This window comes from Vidua chalybeata, chromosome 1, assembly GCF_026979565.1.
Source record: "Vidua chalybeata isolate OUT-0048 chromosome 1, bVidCha1 merged haplotype, whole genome shotgun sequence".
NCBI classification, from domain to species: Eukaryota; Metazoa; Chordata; class Aves; order Passeriformes; family Viduidae; genus Vidua; species Vidua chalybeata.
In genome coordinates, this window is record NC_071530.1 from 56,733,629 (window position 1) to 56,755,023 (window position 21,395).

General features: G+C 39.9%; 1 protein-coding gene across 3 annotated transcripts in view; it reads left to right on the forward strand.

Annotated features, from left to right (window-relative positions):
• Window positions 1-21,395, forward strand: part of ICE1 (interactor of little elongation complex ELL subunit 1) — a 72,502-nt gene that overhangs the window by 24,019 nt on the left and 27,088 nt on the right. For 2 of the 3 annotated variants that reach the window (XR_008435268.1, XM_053967996.1), the window contains exons 3-8: window positions 10,859-10,917; window positions 12,499-12,533; window positions 12,981-12,999; window positions 13,729-13,840; window positions 14,897-14,973; window positions 20,143-20,180. Coding sequence is in view for 2 of the 3 variants with exons in the window: in XM_053967996.1 (XP_053823971.1) it covers window positions 10,859-10,917; window positions 12,499-12,533; window positions 12,981-12,999; window positions 13,729-13,840; window positions 14,897-14,973; window positions 20,143-20,180 (340 nt within the window). In the remaining variant the exon portion in view is untranslated. Of the gene's footprint in view, window positions 1-10,041; window positions 10,130-10,858; window positions 10,918-12,498; window positions 12,534-12,980; window positions 13,000-13,728; window positions 13,841-14,896; window positions 14,974-20,142; window positions 20,181-21,395 lie in introns of those variants that run through there. The other variant, XM_053968006.1, reaches the window with a different exon arrangement.

Genomic DNA, 21,395 nt, shown 5'->3' on the forward strand with positions numbered 1-21,395 from the left:
ATCTCCTGCAATAGAGACTGCATTTTAGGGGGATGCAATGGTGACCCAAGGAGACCTGCTTCAGCTTCTAAAAGCACAGGAATGGCAAGAACAGAAGAAAGTTGAGGAGGGAATGGTGATGCCCTCTGTCTTCGGGAAAGAAGATGATTTCTGTTCTTGGACCCTTGGCTCCAGGGGAAAATGGGGGGACTGTAGTCCCAAGATGAGAAGCTGAACTGTTGTATCTTTGGGTCCGTGGCAAAGCATCCTTAAAGGAGCCCTATGAGCGGTCTGTCCATGCACGGTGGTGACAGCACAGTGACATGGAAAGGAGAGTGTCACACTGGCAGATTTTCTCCGGGCGGTTGCCATGTGTGACAGGGAAACACAGGGTGTGGCAACTGTGTTTCCTGGGGGGTCTGTGGTGCAAGAGAGACTTCTCTCTCCCTTGATAGTTTGAGTATTGATTATCTGAAGGGCGGTAATTTGATCAGGAATCCCGGGTGATGTTTCATGGTGGGTGTTTTTGGAAATTGGGAGGAGGAGGGGTGTTTTAAAAGGTCTTCATCCTGGATTTAGTTTATGTGTTTTCAGTAGTAGTAGTTTAATAAAGTTTTTTTCCCCTTTGTTATTAAGCTTGGGCCTGCTCTGCTCTGTTCCTGATAACATCTCACAGCATTTATTTAGGGAAGGTGCATTTTCATGGAGATGCTGGCATTGCGCCAGTGTCAAACCATGACAGACATTTTTTTCCCAGGGGAAAGTTGACCTGAGCAGGGATTGTCCACCATCTTTGTCTCTGAGATCACATGGTTGTCTGCAGAGGGCGCCATTTTGGGGGGGGAGGGTTTGTCTGCCATTTCTGCCTTTGTCTCTCAGACCACAAGGTCGGTTCTGGAGGGCACCATCTTGGGGGAGAGGCGTCTCTGCCATTTTGTTTCTCTTTGTTTCTGGGGAGCCCATGAGATTCAGCAACTTTGTATCTAACAGTGACTATCACTGTTATTTTTACCTGATGCTATTTCATTTTTTAGTAAACTTATTTTTTCACTTACGTCTTCTTACATTTGTCTCTTCTGTTGGTGAAAAGGGAAGTAGTTAAAACTAAAAAGGGAGGTACCTCACTTTGGAGTGTCTGCTCTTTAAATTGTCTTCAAATAAGACAGCCAGAGAGATGGTAGGATCTACACCCTCGAAGACGTGATATCCAGCCAACAAGACAATGTTGCCCCATCACCATCTCCAGTTCGCCCCTTCCTCCTTTCCTTCTTTTACATGCCTGGGCAACGAGACAGTGCTTGAACTAGCAAAAACCTGTAGCTCTGCAGAAAGAAGTAGTTAGTTTGTTACAGGGTATGTGAACGAAAGCACTTTTTAAAAATCAGCAAATTTAGCAGAACAAGCTAACTGCAAAAATTAACCACTAGCTATTTGAGCAGACAATCTTATAGAGCATGCACAGAAACAAAGGTGAAAAGTTCAAGCCTGATAAAGACTTCTGAGCCTTCATCCAAAACAATCACCTGGATGCTGACGACCACCTCGTGAAGAAACAGTGCATGTAATAATGTAATTAGAAAATATGTTGCAGTATGAAGGTTAGGAAAGCATAATATGCACATTAAGTAAAAAAGTATAAAAGCTTGTATGTTGTATAGAATGGACGAGTGAGCTTGTGGTGGAGCTATCCCCCTCACTCCTGGCATCAAATAAACAAATGTCTGCTCTATAGGCCCTACATGATGGAGTACTGTTTTCTTGCCTAGTTTTTGAGCATCAGATGTAAAAAAACCACCTGGACAGGACCTTGTGCAACATCATCTAGCTTGCAGTTAAATTCACTTTGAGCAGGTTAGACTATGGACATTCAGGGATCCCTTGAAAACTATTTTTCCCTATGGTGCAGTAATATTTAAAATATGAAAATTATAATATGCTTGTCTGCTAATGTCTAAATAAAATAGCTGCTTTAAGTCTGTCTTAAATTAATTGCTTCCTTGCCATTATTGCATCCCAGAGTACTATGGATAGGAAGCAAGAAAAAGTGACACTTGTAATTCCATCCTATGTGTTCTCTTTTTTAGCAAAAAGACTGGGATTCTATGTTAGAGATGTAAGTATTTCAGAGATCTTGTACATTAGACTGCCAATAGAGAAATGACAAGAATCTGAAATCGACAAGAGCTGCTAAAACAAGAGATTCCACTAAATACTGAATAGAAGTTTTGCATAGGAAGTCACTCTGCATATGATTACAGTTAAGATAGGTGAAGTGAACACCTTCATTACACCTGAATTACATCTTCATGAAGTAATATTAAAATAATAGAATCATAGAATCATTTAGGTTGAAAAAGACCTTTAAGACTGTACAGAGAATCACTCTATGAAAAGCCAGTCTCCATAAAGGAGACAGAGGAATCCTGCAACTTTATTTGAATAAAGGGAGAGAGTCCACTGGGGCACACACCCGTGGAGTTTTCTCTCTTGAGATTCAGAGGGTGCAGCCTCCTTTTATCCTAAACTCCTGTCTGCATGTTGCCCTCTTCCTTTCCTCATTGGCTGAGGTACTAGGATGGTACAGCCTTCCCAAAGTGCCTACCACATATTCCCCCCTTGAACCTGTTCAGTAACTCAAGCTTGTGCAGACCCACCTGTCTCTTTCAGGAGACAAGCTGTCAGGGCTCTGTAACAAACCTGCTGCCCAAAGTCAGTAGAGATATTAAAACCCATTTCAAAGATGTTCGAACTCATACCTTCACCTATGAAATTATTTGTAAATACATTAGTACACATTTCCCTCTCAGGGTAGTAACTTTCAACTGTTAACTTAGCACCTCCAAGTTCCTCCATTAAACTGTATCTAAAAGTGGCAGATCTACATGGCCTTTAAATACCTCCAGGCATAGTGACTCAAGCACTTCCCTGGGCATCCTGTTCCAATGCTTGACAACCCTTTTTTGGTGAACTAATACCTAATCTAACTGCACTAGATTTCTTTCATACTTACTGTAGTTAATAAACTTTTCTGATATAAAGCTGAGAGTGCCAGAGACCATGATGTTGTCATGTTGACAAGCTGTGAAGATGGTTAGGCATCTTCATTTCCTCTTCAGTCTCTCTAATTTCACCCATCATCAATATTGCCTTCAGCAAAAATATTGCCTGGTGGTGAAATGATGACACTTTTGTATGCTATGAATGACCATCTGAGACTTTTTTTTTTTGTGCAGAAATTCTTTGGGAACGTCAACACCCTTCTGTTCACTGTTCATGAAAACCAGGATGGACATTTTATGTTGTCTCTATAAGGAACAGTAAAGAAATTATGTTTATGTGCTGCTAACTATTTCAGTTCTGCTAAATAAATACAATACCCCTGCAGGCATAATTTCGTTCTTTTTTAACAGCCCCATTCAGTAATGAGGAGATTCATGGCTAAAGAAGAGGCTCATTTTCTGTTTTATCACCAACAAAAGAGACCAAAGTGTCTGTGACTTGGACTTCATGGCACACACATCTCAGCCCTGAATAAGTTGAACTCATAAGACTTTTTAAATTCCAGATTTATAACCGTCCTCTTTTAGGTCATGTTTGCCCTTTCCCATGCATCTTCTCTGAACTCAGGTGCTCATCACTTGAGATATAATGAAGCAGAATCTGGAGTTCCATACCCTACAATCTCCTTCTTGGCCTAATCAAGTACAATTTTAACAAAAACGTATCATTTGCATTATTATTTCATACTCTGTTAAAATTTTTGAAATTTTAAACTTATAGTTTTTTGAAGGAAATGGTTTTAGTAACTAGTTTTTGTACAGTGTGTTAAAACAGTTTTAAAACATTTTGTTGTTGTCAAGGAATGGGAATGTGACATAAAGAAAAGGAAATACAAAATTTTCATAAATTTACTTGCCAAATTCTGCCTTGTATTCAGAGTCTGAAACATTAAAACTTAAGACCTTTTTTAGACTAAGTGTACATTAGGGAGTGTTTCATCTGAAAAGAGCACAAAGCTAGTGATGACAAGGCTGAGTGCATATGGGTAAGAATCAGGGGGAAGGCAGACATCCTGATTGAAGTCTGTAACAGACTACCTAACCAGGATGAAGAGGCAGATGAAGTATTCTATAAAAGGCTTGCTGATGATTCATGATCCCTAGATCTTGTTCTTGCCAAACTTGCCCAGTGTCTGTTGGAAACTCAACACAGCACAGAGAAGGTTTTCTAGGAGTTCCTTGGATTGTGTGGAAGAGAACTTCCTGCCACAGCTGGTAAGCAAGCCTGTCAGGGCCAGTGCGCCTCTAGACCTGCTGTTTACAAACAGAGAAAGGCTCATGGGAAATGTGGTGGTTGTGGGCTGTCTTGGGCACAGTGACCACAAAAATGAGATGAGTTTTCAATTCTTGGTGAAGTAATGAAGATGGTAAGCAAAACCTCTACCTTGGAATTCCACCGGGCAGACTTTGGCCTGTTCAGGACACTGGTTCAGAGAGCCACCTAGGAAACAATCATTGACAACAAAGGGGTCTAGGGAGGCTGGACACATTTTAAGAAGAAAATCTTATAGGAGCAGGAGCATGCTGTCCCTATATGCCAAAAGAAGAGTTGGTGGGGGAAAAAAGGCCTGGCTGAACAGAATTTTTGCAGGAACTCAGGGAAAAAACGTTTATGACCTTTGAAAGAAAGAGCAGGCAACTCACGAAAAGTACAAGGATGCCATTAGATGTAGAGAGGAAATTAGAAAGGAGAAATCTCAGCTAGAGTTCAATCTGGCCACGGCTGTGAAAGATAATAAAAACAAAGAGAGCCAAGGAAGATCTCCATCCTTTATTGAACATGGGGGCAAACACTGTAGCCAAGAATGAGATAAAAGATGACGTACTTAAGGCCTTCTTTGCTTCAGTCTTTAACAGTAAGACCTGTTATCCTCAAGGCAACCAGCCCCCTGAGCTGGTAGACAGGAATGGGGAGCAGAACAGCATTGCATCCAGGTAAAAGCTTATAAAATAAAGGCCTTATAAAATCAGGCCTTGCTCAGCTGAATTAACAGCTAGCCTGTTAATTTCCCATGAGAAAGAATCATAAGAATGACAATCAGTTTGCATAACAATCTATTATTGTGAGAAAAACATGTTATACCTATGAAAAATAAAGTCTATCCCATGAGAATCCACAAAGAAAATTGTAAACACCTGTGTAAAGAGAGAGTCTTAGCACGTACACACACAAGGACCTTCTAACAAATAAACTCAGTGGCAAGAAAGTTACTAACCAATTAGAATTAAACACGATGGCTTGGAAAACTGGATAAAAATAAGTTGTAACATTAAAGGAGGGCTTTTTGCTGCTGAAACTAGGAAGTGTCATGCCCATTATTATTTTCCAGTATTGTTATAGAATAGCCCCCCTGTAATCCAGAAGGAAGCAGTTAGTGACCAGCTGAACAGCTTACACACTCATAAGTCTATGAGTTCAGATGGACTTCATGAGAGGGTACTGAGGGAGCTGGCAGAAAAGCTTGCCAAGCCGTTCTCTATAATTTATAATCAGACCTGATTAACGAGGGAGTCCCAGATGACTGGAGGCTGGCCAATGGCCCATCCACAAGAAGTGTTAGAAGGAAGATCCAAGGAAGTACAGGCCTGACCTTGGTGTCCAGGAAGGTTATGAAATAGATCATCTTCAGTGCAATCATGCGGCACATTCAGGACTGTTGGGACATTAGGGGACTCAAGACGGAAGATGGACTTTGGACCTGGTTAACATAAGAGATTTGATAACAGGATGCCTTGGCAAAATCAAATGGAACTTTGAAAATTAGATCTAGATTGCAAGAAGATAAAATCAGACAGGTTTACTGGGAAAAGAAAATCCCATTAAACTCTACAAGCAAGAGATATTATATATGCATAAGTTTGTGCATATGATTGTCACCTAATCATTGTAGTACACATTACTAGTCTCTCTAAAATAGTATATAAGCATTTGTATCCCACAAATAAATTGGATTCTGATCACTGAATCAGTCTTTCCCATCTCTCTCCATCGCTGACACAGGACAACCAAGGGCTCAGGCCCAGCCAGCATGGGTTTAGGAAAGGCAGGTCTTGCTTGACCAGACTCATCTCCTTTTATGACCAGATAGCCCACCTAGGCTATCCCCAGGGGAAAGGCTGTGGCTTTGTCTACCTGGACTTCAGCAAAGCCTTTGATACTGTCTCCCAACCAATTTTCCTGCAGAAGCTGGCAGCCCACAACTTGGACAGGTGCAGTCTTTGCCAGGTTAAGAACCAGCTGGATGGCTGAGCCAAGATGGATGTGGTGAGTGCTGCTACATCCAGTCGGTGGTTGGTCACTACAGGGGCTCCCTGAAGCTCAGTATTGGGCCCAGCCCTGTTTAATATCTTTATTGATGATCTGGATGAGGGAATCAAGTGCACTCTTAATTGTCCACTCATGGACAACACTGTTGTTGGGAAGGAGTGTATGATCTGCTGAAGAGTGAAAAGGCTCTGTAGAGGGATTTGGACAGGCTGGATTGATGGGCCAAGGCTAACTGTATGAGGTTCAACAAGGCAAAGTACCAGGTCCAGCATTTGGGTCACAGCAACCCCATGGAACTCCACAGGCTGGGGGAAGAGTGGCTGGAAAGCTGCCTAGGTGAAAAGGATGTGGGGGTGTAAGTCAACAACTGGCTATAAATGCATTTATCAATGTGACCAGATGGCCAAGAAGGCCAATGATATACTGACCTGTATTAGCAATAGTGTGACCAGAAGGACTAGGGAATTGATCACCATCCTGTACTTGAACTGTTGAGGCTGTACTTTGTGTACTGTGTCCAGTTCTGAGCACCTAAATTGAAGAAAGACATTGAGGTGCTAGAGTGTGTCAGAGAAGAGCAATAAAGATGGTGAAGAGTTTAGAGCATGAGTCCATGGAGGAGCAGCCGAGGGAGCTGGGTTCTTCAGTGTGAAGAAAAGGCTTAGGGGGACCTTTACTGTGCTCTACAACTGGCTGAAAGGAGGTTGTAGCAAGGTGGGGTCATGTGGCAGCAGCTCTCTTGCCACAGAGAGTAACGCATAAACACAGGCCTTTCTGGGAAAGGCTGTGAGAAGACCAGAGAAAAGAATGAGAAACAATTCTTATCTTCACTTGCTGCACCTGTTGTTGTGAATGTGGAATGTGTTATGGAGATTTGTTTACCCAAGGGTGGTTTCTTAATTAGCCAATGGTGATGGTGTTTAGATTGGAGGACCAATTAGGTCCAGGTGTATCGTAACTGTCTATAAAAGCAATGTGTTTCTTAATAATGATATATATATAATAAAGAGATTGATCAGCCTTCTGTGAATCATGGAGTCAATACTAATTATTACCTGGCTGGGGGCCCGTTGTGGTGACAGGGTCAGCCTTTTTTCTCCCAGGCAACTAGCGACAGGACAAAAGGACATAGCCTTGAGCTGTGCCAGGGGAGGATTAGATTGGACATAGGAAGAATTTCTTCATGGAAAGGGTTGTTAAGGATTGGAATAGGCTGCCTAAGGAGGCGGTAGTATTTCCAGTACCTGGAGGTGTTCAAGAAAATATTGGATGTGGCACTTAATGCCATGGCCTGGTTGACAAGGTAGAGATTGGCAAAAACTGGACTTGATGATCTTGCAGTCTTTTTTGACTTAAATGATTCTGTGAAGTCTAAACAACTAGAAAATTTGGACATCTTTAATATTAAATAAAAATCTTAGTAAAATTTTCACTTTAAGCATGAATAGTTACAAGAAACATTGAATTCTTCTGAAAACATCCTATCTATTAATTTCTTTCAGACACAGCATTGTTTCTTTCTGCAGAACTCTGTCCTCAGGAAATTCACCTAATATAGTGCCTTGTTACCTGACCTGACTACAGCCCCAAATTCTCAAATCTAAAATGAGTAGTACTTGGCTCCATTCCCTTGGAAGGGCATTTCACATGGAAACTTACTCAGCCCAGAGGGTAAATTCATTCCAGTGACACTGACACACAAATTCTATTGCTATTCTAAAGGGTATTTTATTATACTGTTGTAAGGCTCTCCAAGTAGAAAGAGAAAGCCTGAAACACTGTTTCATCAGAGCACTTATACAAGAGCTACAAGTTTCAATGTCTTCATTGTGGTCCAGGTAACTGTGCAACTATACACATTACTGTTCATCAGAAGGAAGATTTAACATGGTCTTCAGAACTAGAAATTAATATTAATTTGCCTGAGAAATATGTACAAACTACAAGGAAGACAACAGTGAAAAAGCAACAGTGACAAATCGTAAGCCAGAGAAAGTTTCAGGTAGAAGTGTAAGCAGCAGCATGCAGTGAATAAAGTCCAATGTCATAAGCTGAATAGAAAAAAGTCACAAACTAATTTGCAGTATGTGCAGCCATCTGTCCTGTCTGCTAAATATTGAGTGATTGCTATGTACCTCAAACAGTAATACATGGTGGCACAATACAATAAGCAGCTACTACTTTAACTTCTGTGCCTCTAAGTGATTGAAAGCATGGCCTGAAACACATAAGCAACCTGGTCTAGCGGCATGTGTCCCTGCCCATGGTAAGGGCCTTGGAACTACATGATCTTTAAGGTCCCTTTTAAGCCAAACCATTCTGTAATTATATAAAGTCTTTCCCTAGCTTACTTGCTATAGAAAGATGTGGTGTAAGTGGTAAATGCAGGCAGTCATGACAAGTGATGCTAAAAATTAAAAATATTTACAAATGCTTGGACAAAATAAAAAGCTTGATCACTTGCCGTAAGTATTATGTTCCCACAAGATGCTGTCTGAGTGAGGTGAACTGGTATGCTCCCATTTGAAAAACTAGAAGATGGTGTGTGTGTCAGGGAATGGCATCAGTGATGCATACCCTTGTCTAGGCAGCAGGCTTAGCTTGCCAGCACAGGATCAGAGAGAAGGCGGCAAGGGTGATTAGCCTCTGAGAGATAACACAGAGATTAGAAATTTTCAGTTCTCCTGAAGTTCCTAGATAGAGTTTAAAAACTAACTAGCAAAAAAAAAAAAAAAAAAAAAAAAAAAAAAAAAAAAAAAAAAAGTAAAAATATGCACAGGATAAACATGGCTGGAACCAGTGGATAAATAGATAATGATTAATATAGTGGGATTTTTTGGCGAAGTTATGTAACAAGAAGCAAGAGCGCAGGCCCAAAAAAATGGTTCAAGGGAAGGTCATCTGTAATATTGGGACACTCAGCGAGTACGAGCATCAGAGACTCCTTTAGATGACTGTCTTGGACCATAAAAGGACTTCTAACAGGAGGTAGACGCATGCAAATTAGTTCTACGACAGTGATGTTTATGTATTTGCTAGGAAGTAAGATGCAATGAATATGTATGATCATGATGGAATAAATGCCCTGTTGTAGTTTCATGATACACATCCGATTAAAGGAGATAGCCTCCCAAAGTGTCCAACACTGCAATAAAGAATGCCGGCTTTCAAATATTTCAAATTGTATTCGTTTATTTTCCGGCCGATTTCGGTATCACCTCAGGCTCGTCGCGGATCACCGAGACAATGTTCGGTGATTGCGGTTGCAGGGGAACTCAGCTTAACCCAACCTAGCCTCGCGGCCACACTGTCACTAACCAGCTGCACGCGTGCGCACAGCCCCCCCTTTCCCCCCCACGCGCCGCTCCAGCGGCGACTCCGTCCCTCCTCTCGCGCCAAGTGAAAGAAGCGCCTGTGCCAGGACCACAGTAGTTCCCTTGCCAGAAGTGCCCGCACCTAAAAGAAGATAAAATAATAGTACTGGTAGAAGGGCGTAGCTGAGGCGGTGCCTTTCAGTGGGCTAAGTCGCTGTTCACCAGTTGCTTTGAACGCTCAGTCTCTGCAGAGAGCACTTTTTGCTGTCTTTTCTGCTGCTAATAGTCAGGCAGCAGTGGACATCATTCTTGAGGAGGAGAAGGCGAGCTGGGTCCTTGTTAAGGCAGTGGCGCGGTGTGTGACGCATTGGAGCGGCGCACACGCACCGCTGTCGGGGCCAGAGGAGGGCGTGGGCACGGGCACGATGATGCCCGGAGAGACGCCTCCACCGCCGGCCGGGACTGCGGCCGCCGGCAGGGCTTGCGCCAGCTGCGGTGTTCTCCAGCAGGTAGGGATGGACCGCCGTCCCTGTGGCGCTGGAGTGGGGTTTTTGCTCATGGACGAGGTAGTGGATCAGCGCCGGGCCGCTGGCGGGAAGTGTCGGGAACCACAGTCGCCGCTCCCTGTGCCGTCGGGAACGCGGATAGCGTGCGTGGTAAACGGGCTCTGTAAAAGTCCAGGCGAAGTGTGGAAAAGTAGCTCGTGTCTCTGCCACGTGTCTAGTGGGATCTGTCAGGGAATTTCTAGTTGTGTCTTTTTGGCTTCGCTTCGGTGCAGTATAAGGACTTAGAATTTACTTCCTTGAGAGCTCTTAAGCGAGTGTGTATTTTTATGGTATTATGCTTTGGGTAATTTTTTTTTTTTCCCTTAAATGAGGAGAAGGTCCTGTTGAGCGTTCACAGGGCATACTTAGAATGAGTATGGATGAAAAACCGGAAAATCTGTAGATTCCGGTGAGCTAATGTTTATTGCTGATGTTCTGCCAAAGGTCAATTGGATTTTAACGGGAAAAATGATAGGGATTTAGTATAGAATCTACTGCAAATGCAAAGTTTGAAGAGCTTTTGTAGCAAGGCCTCACTTAAAGATGCTTACTTACTTGTGGAGGCTGCATTCTCTGCGTGAATGAAGACAGTTTTTTGTATTTTCTATAAAATTAACAATCGGATTAGGGGTTATTTACAGTACCGATTTTTGGGGTGTAAGTTCTTTACTGACTTGAGACTCTTCCTTACAGAATATGAATGAATATGTAGCTGCATTAATTGCACTGAAGCAAAAAATAATTGATGGAGAGTAAGTACAATTGCACACCGTTTTGTTTGTTTGTTTGGGTTTTATTGTTCTTAAGTACTTACAGCAATGCAGGAGATAGGATTTTTGGAATGTGGGTATTTCTTTATGCACTACACTAATGCTTCTCAAAATGAAAGTTCTTCACAAACACATCCTAAATCTAGACTGTAAGACTGATTTATTCTGTAAAACATCTGTGTATAATGACAATAAACAGGGCTGTTTTGTGTACCTATAATATTATTAGAAGTACAGGCAGAAGATATTGATTGACTCTTTGAAGATATTGATTTATTTTAGGCAGAAGCAGATTTTTGATATTTATTTATATTTATTTTGTTCATTTAATTGTGCTCGCTTATTTAATTTTTCTGTGGTGAAGAATGTGGGAACTAAAAGTTGAATACAGATGTGAACTTTTCCAGCAGAATTTAGTCTGATCATTAAGTTCTGAAATTCTGTTGGGATTAAATATCAGATTATGAAAAGTGAAGCTGAACATTGTTCAGAACAGTATGATTATAAAATCCTTCTTACAGTTTGCTTTCTTTTCTGGACTTGCTTCCAATTCTTCTCAAAACCCATCAACATATTGTATGGAATAATATATCAAGATATGTTATGTATACCTCCATGCTATGGCCTAATATCCATGCTATGTCTCCTAATTGTAGTGGTTTGTTTTCTTATGTAGCCTTTCGTAGATACGTGTCAGTCTGGCTTTAGTGAATCTAAATGACAGTTCTGCATTCTATTTCCAGAGAGTATTTCAGCTAGCACACAACTGGGTCTCTTAACTAGGATCCTTTTTTCAAAGCTCCTTTTACTCTGTTGTGATTTCTTTTCTGACCTCTAAACTTTGTGTCTGTCTTCTTTCTGCCGTATATTTCTTGTGGAAATTGCCTCTTTTTAACTAGTTGCAGCTCAGCCTTCCTTTTTTGCTTTACTGGATTGCTTTTAACTATTGCAATAGAAAATAATGCAGCCCTCTCTGGGTAACTCCCATGGTATTACTCTTTCTTGTCCATTCTTTTCTCTGTTCTTAAAAGACATAACATTTGAGGAAAGAAAGGAGTAGCTTTTTTTGGTGCTGTCCCATGGCCCTCTTGCATCAGGGTAAGTGTTACCCTTTATGGCTGCTGGGAGAATAATATAAAGATTAAAGCCTTTTAGGGTCTTTCAAACTATTTCACTATTTCTCTGAGATGTGTGTTCTTTTTTAGGAAAATACCCTTTCAGGTTTGGAAACATTATATATATGAATATATGAATATATATGTTCTAGTATATATATGTATATTATTTCCTTTGTCTAAGCAATACTTTTTTTTTAAAGCTGAAATTAGTTAATGACTACAACTTCATGTAGTTGCCAGTTGTGTTTTTTTTCTACTTAAAGCAGTTTGATTTGAGGTTTGAATGGCTTAATGAAATCAAAGGTTTATATTGACTACTATAAGAAAATGTAAACCAATCTTATACTTGCTCTATCTATAAAGCAAAAGGAAAGATACCCTATCATACGATTCTCAAAATCAGGTGAGAAAATGAGTAATGTCTGGTTTTTTTCTTTTCTTACAGTCGTTTGCTGACAGAGTATCAACAGAAATGCACTGATATCCTTTGGTTGTCTATTTGTGTTCTTACAGGATAAGTATACCTAAAACATTTATAAAAGGGCTTGAGGCTTTCTATTTAGGTTATGACATGATGTCTCTAATAAAGAACAAACTTGGTGGGTTTTGTAAAGAAAATAGGCCTTTGGAATTAAAGCTATCCACTTAAGATCTGCCTGTTTCTGGTATATGGTTTAAGATGGTCTGTTTAAAATCTGAGTTGCTGAGAATTACTCAATCTTTTTCATGTAACAGAAGAAGGTCTTCTTATTCACTTCAAATGTATTGAAATGCATGTATTAAACACTTAATTTGCAAGTCTTGGGGAGTTTTTCTTTCTGTGAGGAAGTCTTTACTGGATGTTTCTTTGCAAGTGGCAGTTGGGTTGAAATATACTTAAGGACATTTGATAAACTGTTTTTAATTTCTACCTTAACAAGAGATTACAGCTTCAATTTGCTGAACGGTAAGTTGGATTTATATTGTTTACTAAAGATGTATTACTATATTCTCTGTGTTGTGGTTAGTTTTAGGAGTCTGATGGTGTCATAGAAGTGGCCATGGGTCTAAGCTGCACTTTTAGTATGGTACTTTTACCATGCTTCTTAAGCCATAGTCCTCTACAGTACCTGTGTGGGATTCATTCCTGGCCCTGGGCTAGTGAGAGTCTTAAGTAACCAAGTGGAGGTATGAAGCTCATCTTTTGGTGGTGGTTAAATGTATGCCTGTTTGGGATGTCCATATTTGTGTGAAAGATTTTGCCTTAAGAGTTGTGTCTGTGTGTCTTTGCTTACTCTGTGATTATAGAGGAAGAAGCAGTGTATAATTTTTATGGACTCCAACCTGCCTGCTGAAAAGCACTGCATTTGGACTCTGCTCTTACTTTATAGCACTGTGTATGCAGAAACACTTATTACTGGCACTTCAGTGTAGGCAGCATAATTCTGTGGCACATGCCATCTGCTTGCTCTAGCTTTGGGTTCAGTGTAGTGTTTTTAAATCAGATCTCGGATTTTCTTTAAATAGGTGGAAAAATGAGAACGCTGAAACTCTTAAAGTTTTTAGGTATCCCTCACAGCATTTTTTTCCATAGAATAAAAGCAAAATACTCAGATACTTGATTGAAGAATCAGAATACTGAGTTTCAAAGCATCTGTGTTTTTGGCAACTTTTTTAATTGCATATCTAATTTCAGAGAGATCTCTGCTCTTCGTTGCCAAGTGGAGAAGATGTTACAGAAAATTCTGCCTCTGGAAAAATGCCAGGAAGAGTTGGGTTCCTTGAAGGCAGAGTTGGAAGAAAAAAAGGTGTGCTTGTTTAAATAACTTGCGCTTTTTCTGTTGAAGGAAATGCATATTCCTAATGCTCATCTTAATGAAGCTGACTTTAACGAGCTCTGTTCTTATTTCCAGCTCACTGGGACAGGTAACTGGTGAAATTAGGTGGAATTAATTAAATTACTTCACGTTTCAGAGAGGCAATAAGTTTAGGTTGTTGTAGTTCTTAAAATTTTTGATCAGATTTGGTTATTTCCTCATGAAGGAAGGAAGGAGAAACATTCAGACTCCTTTGGTTTTCTGCTCTGATCTTGTCAGATTATTGAATATAATTTGTACTAGTGAAAAGGTGCCAAGAAAGAGGGTCTGTGCAGAATAGTGTTGTGCTTCTGTTAGCTTTTTGAACATATGATTTTACATCATTAGCTTCCAGAGTTTATTCCTAATTTCTCTCCCATCACTTCGCTGAGATTTAGTCTACAAGAAAGAAGGTTTAGATTGTTCAAATTACCTACATGTATGTAATTTCTAAACATTAATATAATTTAATATAAATATATTATTTATATTTATATAATTTAATTATATATAATTATATAGTTAATTATATAATTAATATAATACCCCACTTTCTTTCTTGTAGCTTTTTTATAATGGTATAAGAAAGATACTAACATTTGTCTTGTTGCTGTGCCTAGTTAGTGTTCTGTGTTAGAATGGTTTTATAATTTCTCTTCCATCAGCAGGCATTAGTAACTGATGATCTGATGGCACATTTTCAGAAAAAATAGGATTATATGTATGGTGTATAATAGTTAAGCACTTGACTTCATCTTCAAGTTCCTATCCAGCTAGGTGTTGAAGGCATGTACTCAAAAGATAGACATAAAGAGATTCATGTGTTTGTTATAACTTTTGCATTTAAAGAAGGAAGATAGCCTGACTTTCCAACTTGCTTCTTTTCTTATTGAATATACTTACACTTTTTTGGCCAGGCACTGTTTTCATTAGAAGAGGTAAGGTGTCTGCCTTTTTTTTTTTTTTTCCCTCAGTATGACATATTTTAACTGTGCTTTCTTTCTTCAGAGTTCTCTCAAGATTTATCGGGAGAGTCAACTGGAATATGTTAAAATTAAAGAAGAAATATTAAACAGTGATGCTGTGTGAGTGATGCTTCATTTTTTCTCAACCTTTCTTTGTTTCTCTTACCTCTTCCAGACTTGATAGTGTACCTTATCTAGTTATGCTTTCCATTTCACTAAAATTTTTGTACTTATGGGTTCTTAGAACAAGGAGTTGATGGAAGAATGATCCTAAGTTTTGTAGCAAACTGTTTTGAGTGCAGTGTTCCTTTATTTATTGTCTTGTCGTGAAGTGGCTTTATGTGTTTGTTTAATAGAAGTCTTTAAGAACAGGATGAAATTCAAAAAAGCTGTAGTTTCTCCAGTTCTAAGTGGTTCTTAGTCTCAGCTTTTTGTTATTGCCACCCATTTCAGTTTTGCTGTTAAGTCTCTGAGGCCAGTATAGGAATAATATTGCCAAAGTGGTCTGTACTAAAATCAGTCCTTAAAATAATTGTTTTAATGTAACAGCTCAGCAGTTCATAGTGAATTGTCTGCCATATTTGGAAATGAGCAGGAGGGATTTGGCGGCAAAAGTGCAAAAGTAATTTTTGCTGTCATAACATAGAGTATTCTGAAGCTGTGCCTTGGTAATTCCCAAAGTTTGTTTTTCCAGTAAGCAGTCAGTCAAAGGTTTCCTTGCCTGGAGCATATGTGTGTGTTAACTCTTACAGCTCTTGATGCATACGTTAATTAACTTGTCTAATTGCTCTTTAATCCTCTAATATTTTTAACCTTTAAATCACCTATATCAGGGAACTGTGACTTCTCAATATTGTGTGGGAAGGTAGTCATGCTCTCAAAAGAGAACCAGCTAATATATAGCAAGGTGTTGGTACTTGTGGTTATTTTTCTTCATGTGCATTACTTTGCATTTACAAAAACCAGTGATTGCTCTCTAGTGACTTGGAATTCTAAGACCCTTTTGATTCTGTAGTCAGCTTTTATTTCTGATGTGTTCTAGCACACGTCCCAGCTGGACTCCTGCTGGTGACTCCTTGCTTCCATGTAAGCTGGTTAACATTTTTAACTTTGGTGTTTCTAAGCTATTTTGGTGCTACCAGCAGGTCAAAGGAAGTGATTGGTTCCCTCTGCTCAGTACTGGTGAGGCCATGCCTTGAAGTACTGTGCCCAGTTCTGGTACAGGAGACATGGGTATACTAGAGAGAGTCTAATGAAAGTCCACATAGATGATCAAGTGACTGAAGCATTTCTCAAAAGAAATACTGTAGTCTCTTTTCATGACTTCTGAAACATAGGGTATTCACAAGCAGAGCAGCAAGCCATTATTATCCAAAAGACTGTATGAGGAGACTAGGATTGTTGTAATTTCTTCAGCCATTCTGCACTTCACATACAGACGTACTCAATGTACTGTGAGCTTAATGAAATATTCAGCACATCGTCTTATCTAAGAGCAGCAGAGAGCAGCTACCCCCTTGCTAACTGCATCTTAAGAGGGAACTGAGCACTCTGATGTGCTGGTAGTTTATTGTGTCAGTATAGATATAATGTTTGTCCCTGTCTGTCACTCATATCTTCAAGGAGGAGCCAGGGAACTACAGGCCAGTCAGCCTCACTTTGATCCCTGGGAAGGTGATGGAGCAGATCATTCTTGAACTCATTTTCAGGCACATGAAGGACAAGAAGCTCTGGAATAGACAGCATGGCCTCGCCAAGGGGAAGTTGTGCTTCACTGACCTTATAAATTGGCATGTTTCCTAGATCAGGGCAGAGCAGTGGCTAGTGTCTGACAGGCCATCAAAAAGATCTCTGACACTGTTTCCCATAATAGCCTCATCATAGGTCATTAGGCTGGTGCTGTAGGGGCTAAATGGGCAGACAGTGGATCAAAAACTGGCTGAATGGCTGCACCATGAGTGTGGTGATGAACACTGTGCAAAGTCTAGTTGGAGACCAGTAGATAATACTACCCTGGGGGGAGACGGAGAGGGCTGCGTAGTGAGTCTAGTCCACTTTAACATCTTGTTAGTGATCTGCATGATGTTGCAGAGCCTGCTGTCAGCAAGCTTGCCAATGACACAAGTGTGGCTGATGGGCCAGAGGGGCATGTTGTTATCCAGCACAAGCTTGACAGGCTGAAGAAATGAGCTGACAGAAACCTTGGGAAGTTCAGCAAGGAGAAGTATGAAGCCCAGCGCCTGATGAGGAGCAATCACATACACCAGTATGTGCTGGTGGACAGCAGCTTGGGATGATCTCATGACGTGAGCCAACGATACACACTGGTGACAAAGAAGACTACCAGTATCTTGGTTTTCAGTGAGTTCTGCCAGGAGGCTGAGGGAGGTGCAACTTCTGCTCAGCACTTCTGATGCCACCCCTGAAGTACTGTGTTAGTTCTGGACTTCTCAGTACAAGAGAGACATGGATATATGGGAGTGAGTTCAGTGAAGGACCATGAAGATGATTAAGGAATAGGAGCATCTCTCCACTGACAGAAGGCTGAGCAAACTGGGACTGTTAAGTCTGGAGAAGACAAGACTCAGGGGTGGTATTATCAATGTCTATTAATACCTGAAGGGAGCGTGTGAAGAAAAGAGAACCAGGCTCACTTCCTTGGACCCCAGTGATAGGACAACAGGCAGTGGGAACAAGCTAAGACAAAGAAGGTCATATTTCCTCTGAACATTAGGAAACACTTTTGCTGTGAAAATGACTGAGTACTTCCATAGATTGCCCTGGGAGCTTGTGGCCTTACCATCCTTAGAAATACTCAGAAGCCATTTGGAAATGGTCCTGGGCAGTGAGCTGTAGGTGGCCCTGCTTGAGCAGTGTGGGTTGGACATGATAACTTCCAGAGGATTCTTGCCACCTCAACCTCAATTCTGTGATGCTGCAACTGTTGTGAAGCTGTAGCTGTTTTGTATACCTCTGATACTGAGGCCATTTTAAGCAGTAGGTCATATGAGTTCAGTAATTTGAAAGCTGGATTTATTCAGAAGCACAGTAATAGTGAATTGTGCATAAAATTACTGTTAATATACAGTACTACTATTAAAAAACTTAGGTGAGAAATTATCACTCATGTCCTTTGGTCCAGTCTGCCATTCAGAGCCAGTGTTAAAGTTAGCTTGCTCAGGACTGTCTAGTTGAGATCTGAATATTCTACAGGGATGGCAATTCCCACAGAGTACAACTTCTGTTAGCACAGCATTCTGTCAGCTGCAGTTGTGCATGTATCTTAAGGATCAGATAGGAACTTGAGTTGGGTAGCATAAGAGGAGTTCTGCCCAAATGCATCATCTGCAAACTGCTTTTTGTAAATTGCTAGATTTAACATCTACCTATTTTCTTCATGTAGTTGTGTGTTGATGAAATTAGTATGGTACTACATATGTAAATGTAATTATTCCATTTATAAATATTATTGCAATTATAATGTTGGCAGTTCATTTCTCTTTGTTTGTTCAGATTCTTAGTTATTTGTATCACAGTTCTTTTAATCTCAAGTTGAAAAGTACCTATGAGGATCATTGAGTCCAACTCCCTTCTCCTCGCAGCACTACTTAAAACAAAGACTATCATTCAGGCGCTTCTGGAACTCTTGACAGGCTTGATGTCAACGATTGCTTCCCTGGGGAGCCTGAAGAACCTTTTCCTAATGTCCCATCTGAACTTCCACCAACGCAGCTTCATAGCATTTCCTTCTGTCCTATCACTGCTCACCAGAGAGAGGAGATAAGCACCTTCCTCTCCACTGTCCCCTGTTGAGGAAGTTGTAAACTGTGATGAGATTGCCCCTTAGCCTTCTCTTTCCTAATCTAAACAAGTCATGGTCTTCCAGCACAGGTTTCTGGGAGTCCCAGGGTTTGTCATTAGTGACAGATGTGAAGGAGGCGTTAAACAGCTCTGCTTTGCATTCCTATTTGTGATGTGACTAACCTCATCAAGCAATGGACTGATGTTATTTCTGATTCCATTTACTGTTAAGATATTTTGAAAAGCCCTTTTTGTGTCCTTCAGCGTACTGGTCAGCTTGAATTCTAATTGAGCTTTGGCTGCATGAGTCTTCTTCCTGCAATGGTAAACAGCATCTCTGTGGTCTTCTTGTGTCAACTTATCTTGCTTCCAATGTCCATGCATTGTATATGTAGTACTTCTGTACATTCACTTGAAGATAATACAGAGATACAGAGAAACAGAGGTTTCTTACCTCCTGTTTTCTAAAGGACAATTCCTCCCTCCCCTGCCTCCCCTTATTTTTTTCCATTAAGGTATTTTATGAGGAATTTTGCTGAAATTCTCACCTATGGCTTGACTGTCAAAGCCATCATGTAGGAAAGTAAGTATTAACCTCTTCAGTCTGAGAAGGCACAGAATCCTTGGTCTATTACTTTTTAGTATAAATACTATGACTAATGAACATGCAAAAGCTGGTCAATCATACCATTTATGAGTGGATTTTGAATATATTCTGATTAAAACCTGAACATCCAGAAAGGCTTAGATGGTAAATCTCAATCTATTACACAGGTTTTAATATGGGGAATAGATGAACTGTGTTCTGCTTCATGAAAGTGATCATTGGTAGAATCATCTATTCACCACAACAGTTGAAAAACAATTTCTGGGATATTGGAATTTAATAGAAGAAAATAATAGAAATGTTTACTTTTCTATTTATTTATTTTCCAGCTCTGTGTGTTTTACATATAAGGTAGGGTTGGAAATGTTGAAGTCAAAATTGTTCGGGATGCTTCTTGTTTTTTCCTTTGGTTTGACTTTAGTCTAAAGCATCTGGATGTTCTGAACAAAAAGCTGTGGGACATAAGTCATCCTGAGGGCTATTCCTGATTATCTCATTGCTTAGATATTATTCACTGTAAGCAAAGCTTGATTGTTTTTAAGGAATAAAGCTAACCCGTCTGCATTACATCACAGAAATGCAAAAAACAGAAGCCAGTTTTCTGTGGTTGTATTTCTAATTCCAAGTTGTTGCTAAAGGTCTGTTTAGTGGATTGACTCTTAAAAGCAAACTTTGTCTCTGTAACAGATACAGCTGTTTGTGTGAGAATGTCAGCAACATGCCACTAATTTAATTTTTCAACTTCAGGGACTCATTGGTCTCACAGGTCCTGGGTATATGAGGTGTGTTTTCTTTGAATGGCTAGATTTTTTTTTTTCTGGCATTTCATGCAACATAGTTCTATTTTTAAAAATTATCTATTAATGTGTTCTTTTTAACAGGAGAAAGAAACTGGAAACTAAAGTGAAAAAACTTGAAGGTAACTTTCTACATTGAGTAGTACAACAGTACAGTAACCTAATCTCTTTTTTCCTTTTCTGTCCAGAGGAATTGTGACTTTAACTTTGATGCTCAAGGAGCAAGGCAGGCCAGTACCATGTGGGGTGCTTAGTCTCTGATTTACATCAGCCCTCCTGCAGAATATTTTCTGTTGAGTGTCTTAGGCACATGATGTAGATGAAGTTGGAAGGGAACTTCTAGTCATGAAAACTTCAAAGGATGGAGTCTTACCAGCCTCTGTAGGCAACATGACGCAGTAACATAATTTTCCTTATAACTAGTTGGAAACTCCCACGTTTCAGTTTACACCTAATGTCTACCATACATTAGTCTCGTTCCATCTTCTTGATGGAACAGTCTCATTCCATCTTGATATCTCCTTGTACAGGAAAGCTGTTCTTGTACTCTTTCTATGATTTGTTATGTTTTCCCCTCTGACTGATTAAGTCTAGTTCAACAAGACTATTTTCATAGGGCATGTGCTCCAGTGTTCTAATAATCCTGGTAGGATTCTTCATGTTTATGTTCATATTTAAGTATATAGTGTTCCTGATGCAGGTTTTCTGACTTTTAAATATTCTGGCACTTGTATTTTGGTGAGTTAGTTTGTTTGTTTGCTTGTTTTGTTTTTACATGGAGAAAAAGCATGGCTTCATGGCACTGTGTTTTTCTTGCTTTGCGAGGATGGATATACGTAAGGCTTTTTGAGACTTCACTTGCTGTGTCATCAATTGGCAAGGCAGATATTTGCATTCATATCATCCATATTTTAGCTGTGCTTAGCTTACCATAGTTCAAAATACAGTGAACTGAGTGACATATCTTTGTGTTAGAAGCCCCCTGAATCTTACTGTAAAGTACAGGTACAAGGTGTTTATTTTGATGAGAATTTTGGAGTTCCATTGCAGGACAGCCAGACTTTTTACACACTTACCTCCAAAATCTCAAATTCTGGCAGAACTAGAAAAAAATACTGAGAGAGAGTATGTGTTAGGTCCAATTTCAGTGACTATTTTATCTGTTTTGTTTTTTCCTATGTTCATTAAATATCTCCAACATTATATCTTTTGTTAGTATGAAATTTTGCCATGTTTGTTTTATTGTTAGCCTACCACTCAAGGTTCCTTTTAAAAAAACTTTTATTTTAATATAAAATAAAATTTCTGACTTGATCAGCAGGAAGGTTCCATTTCTT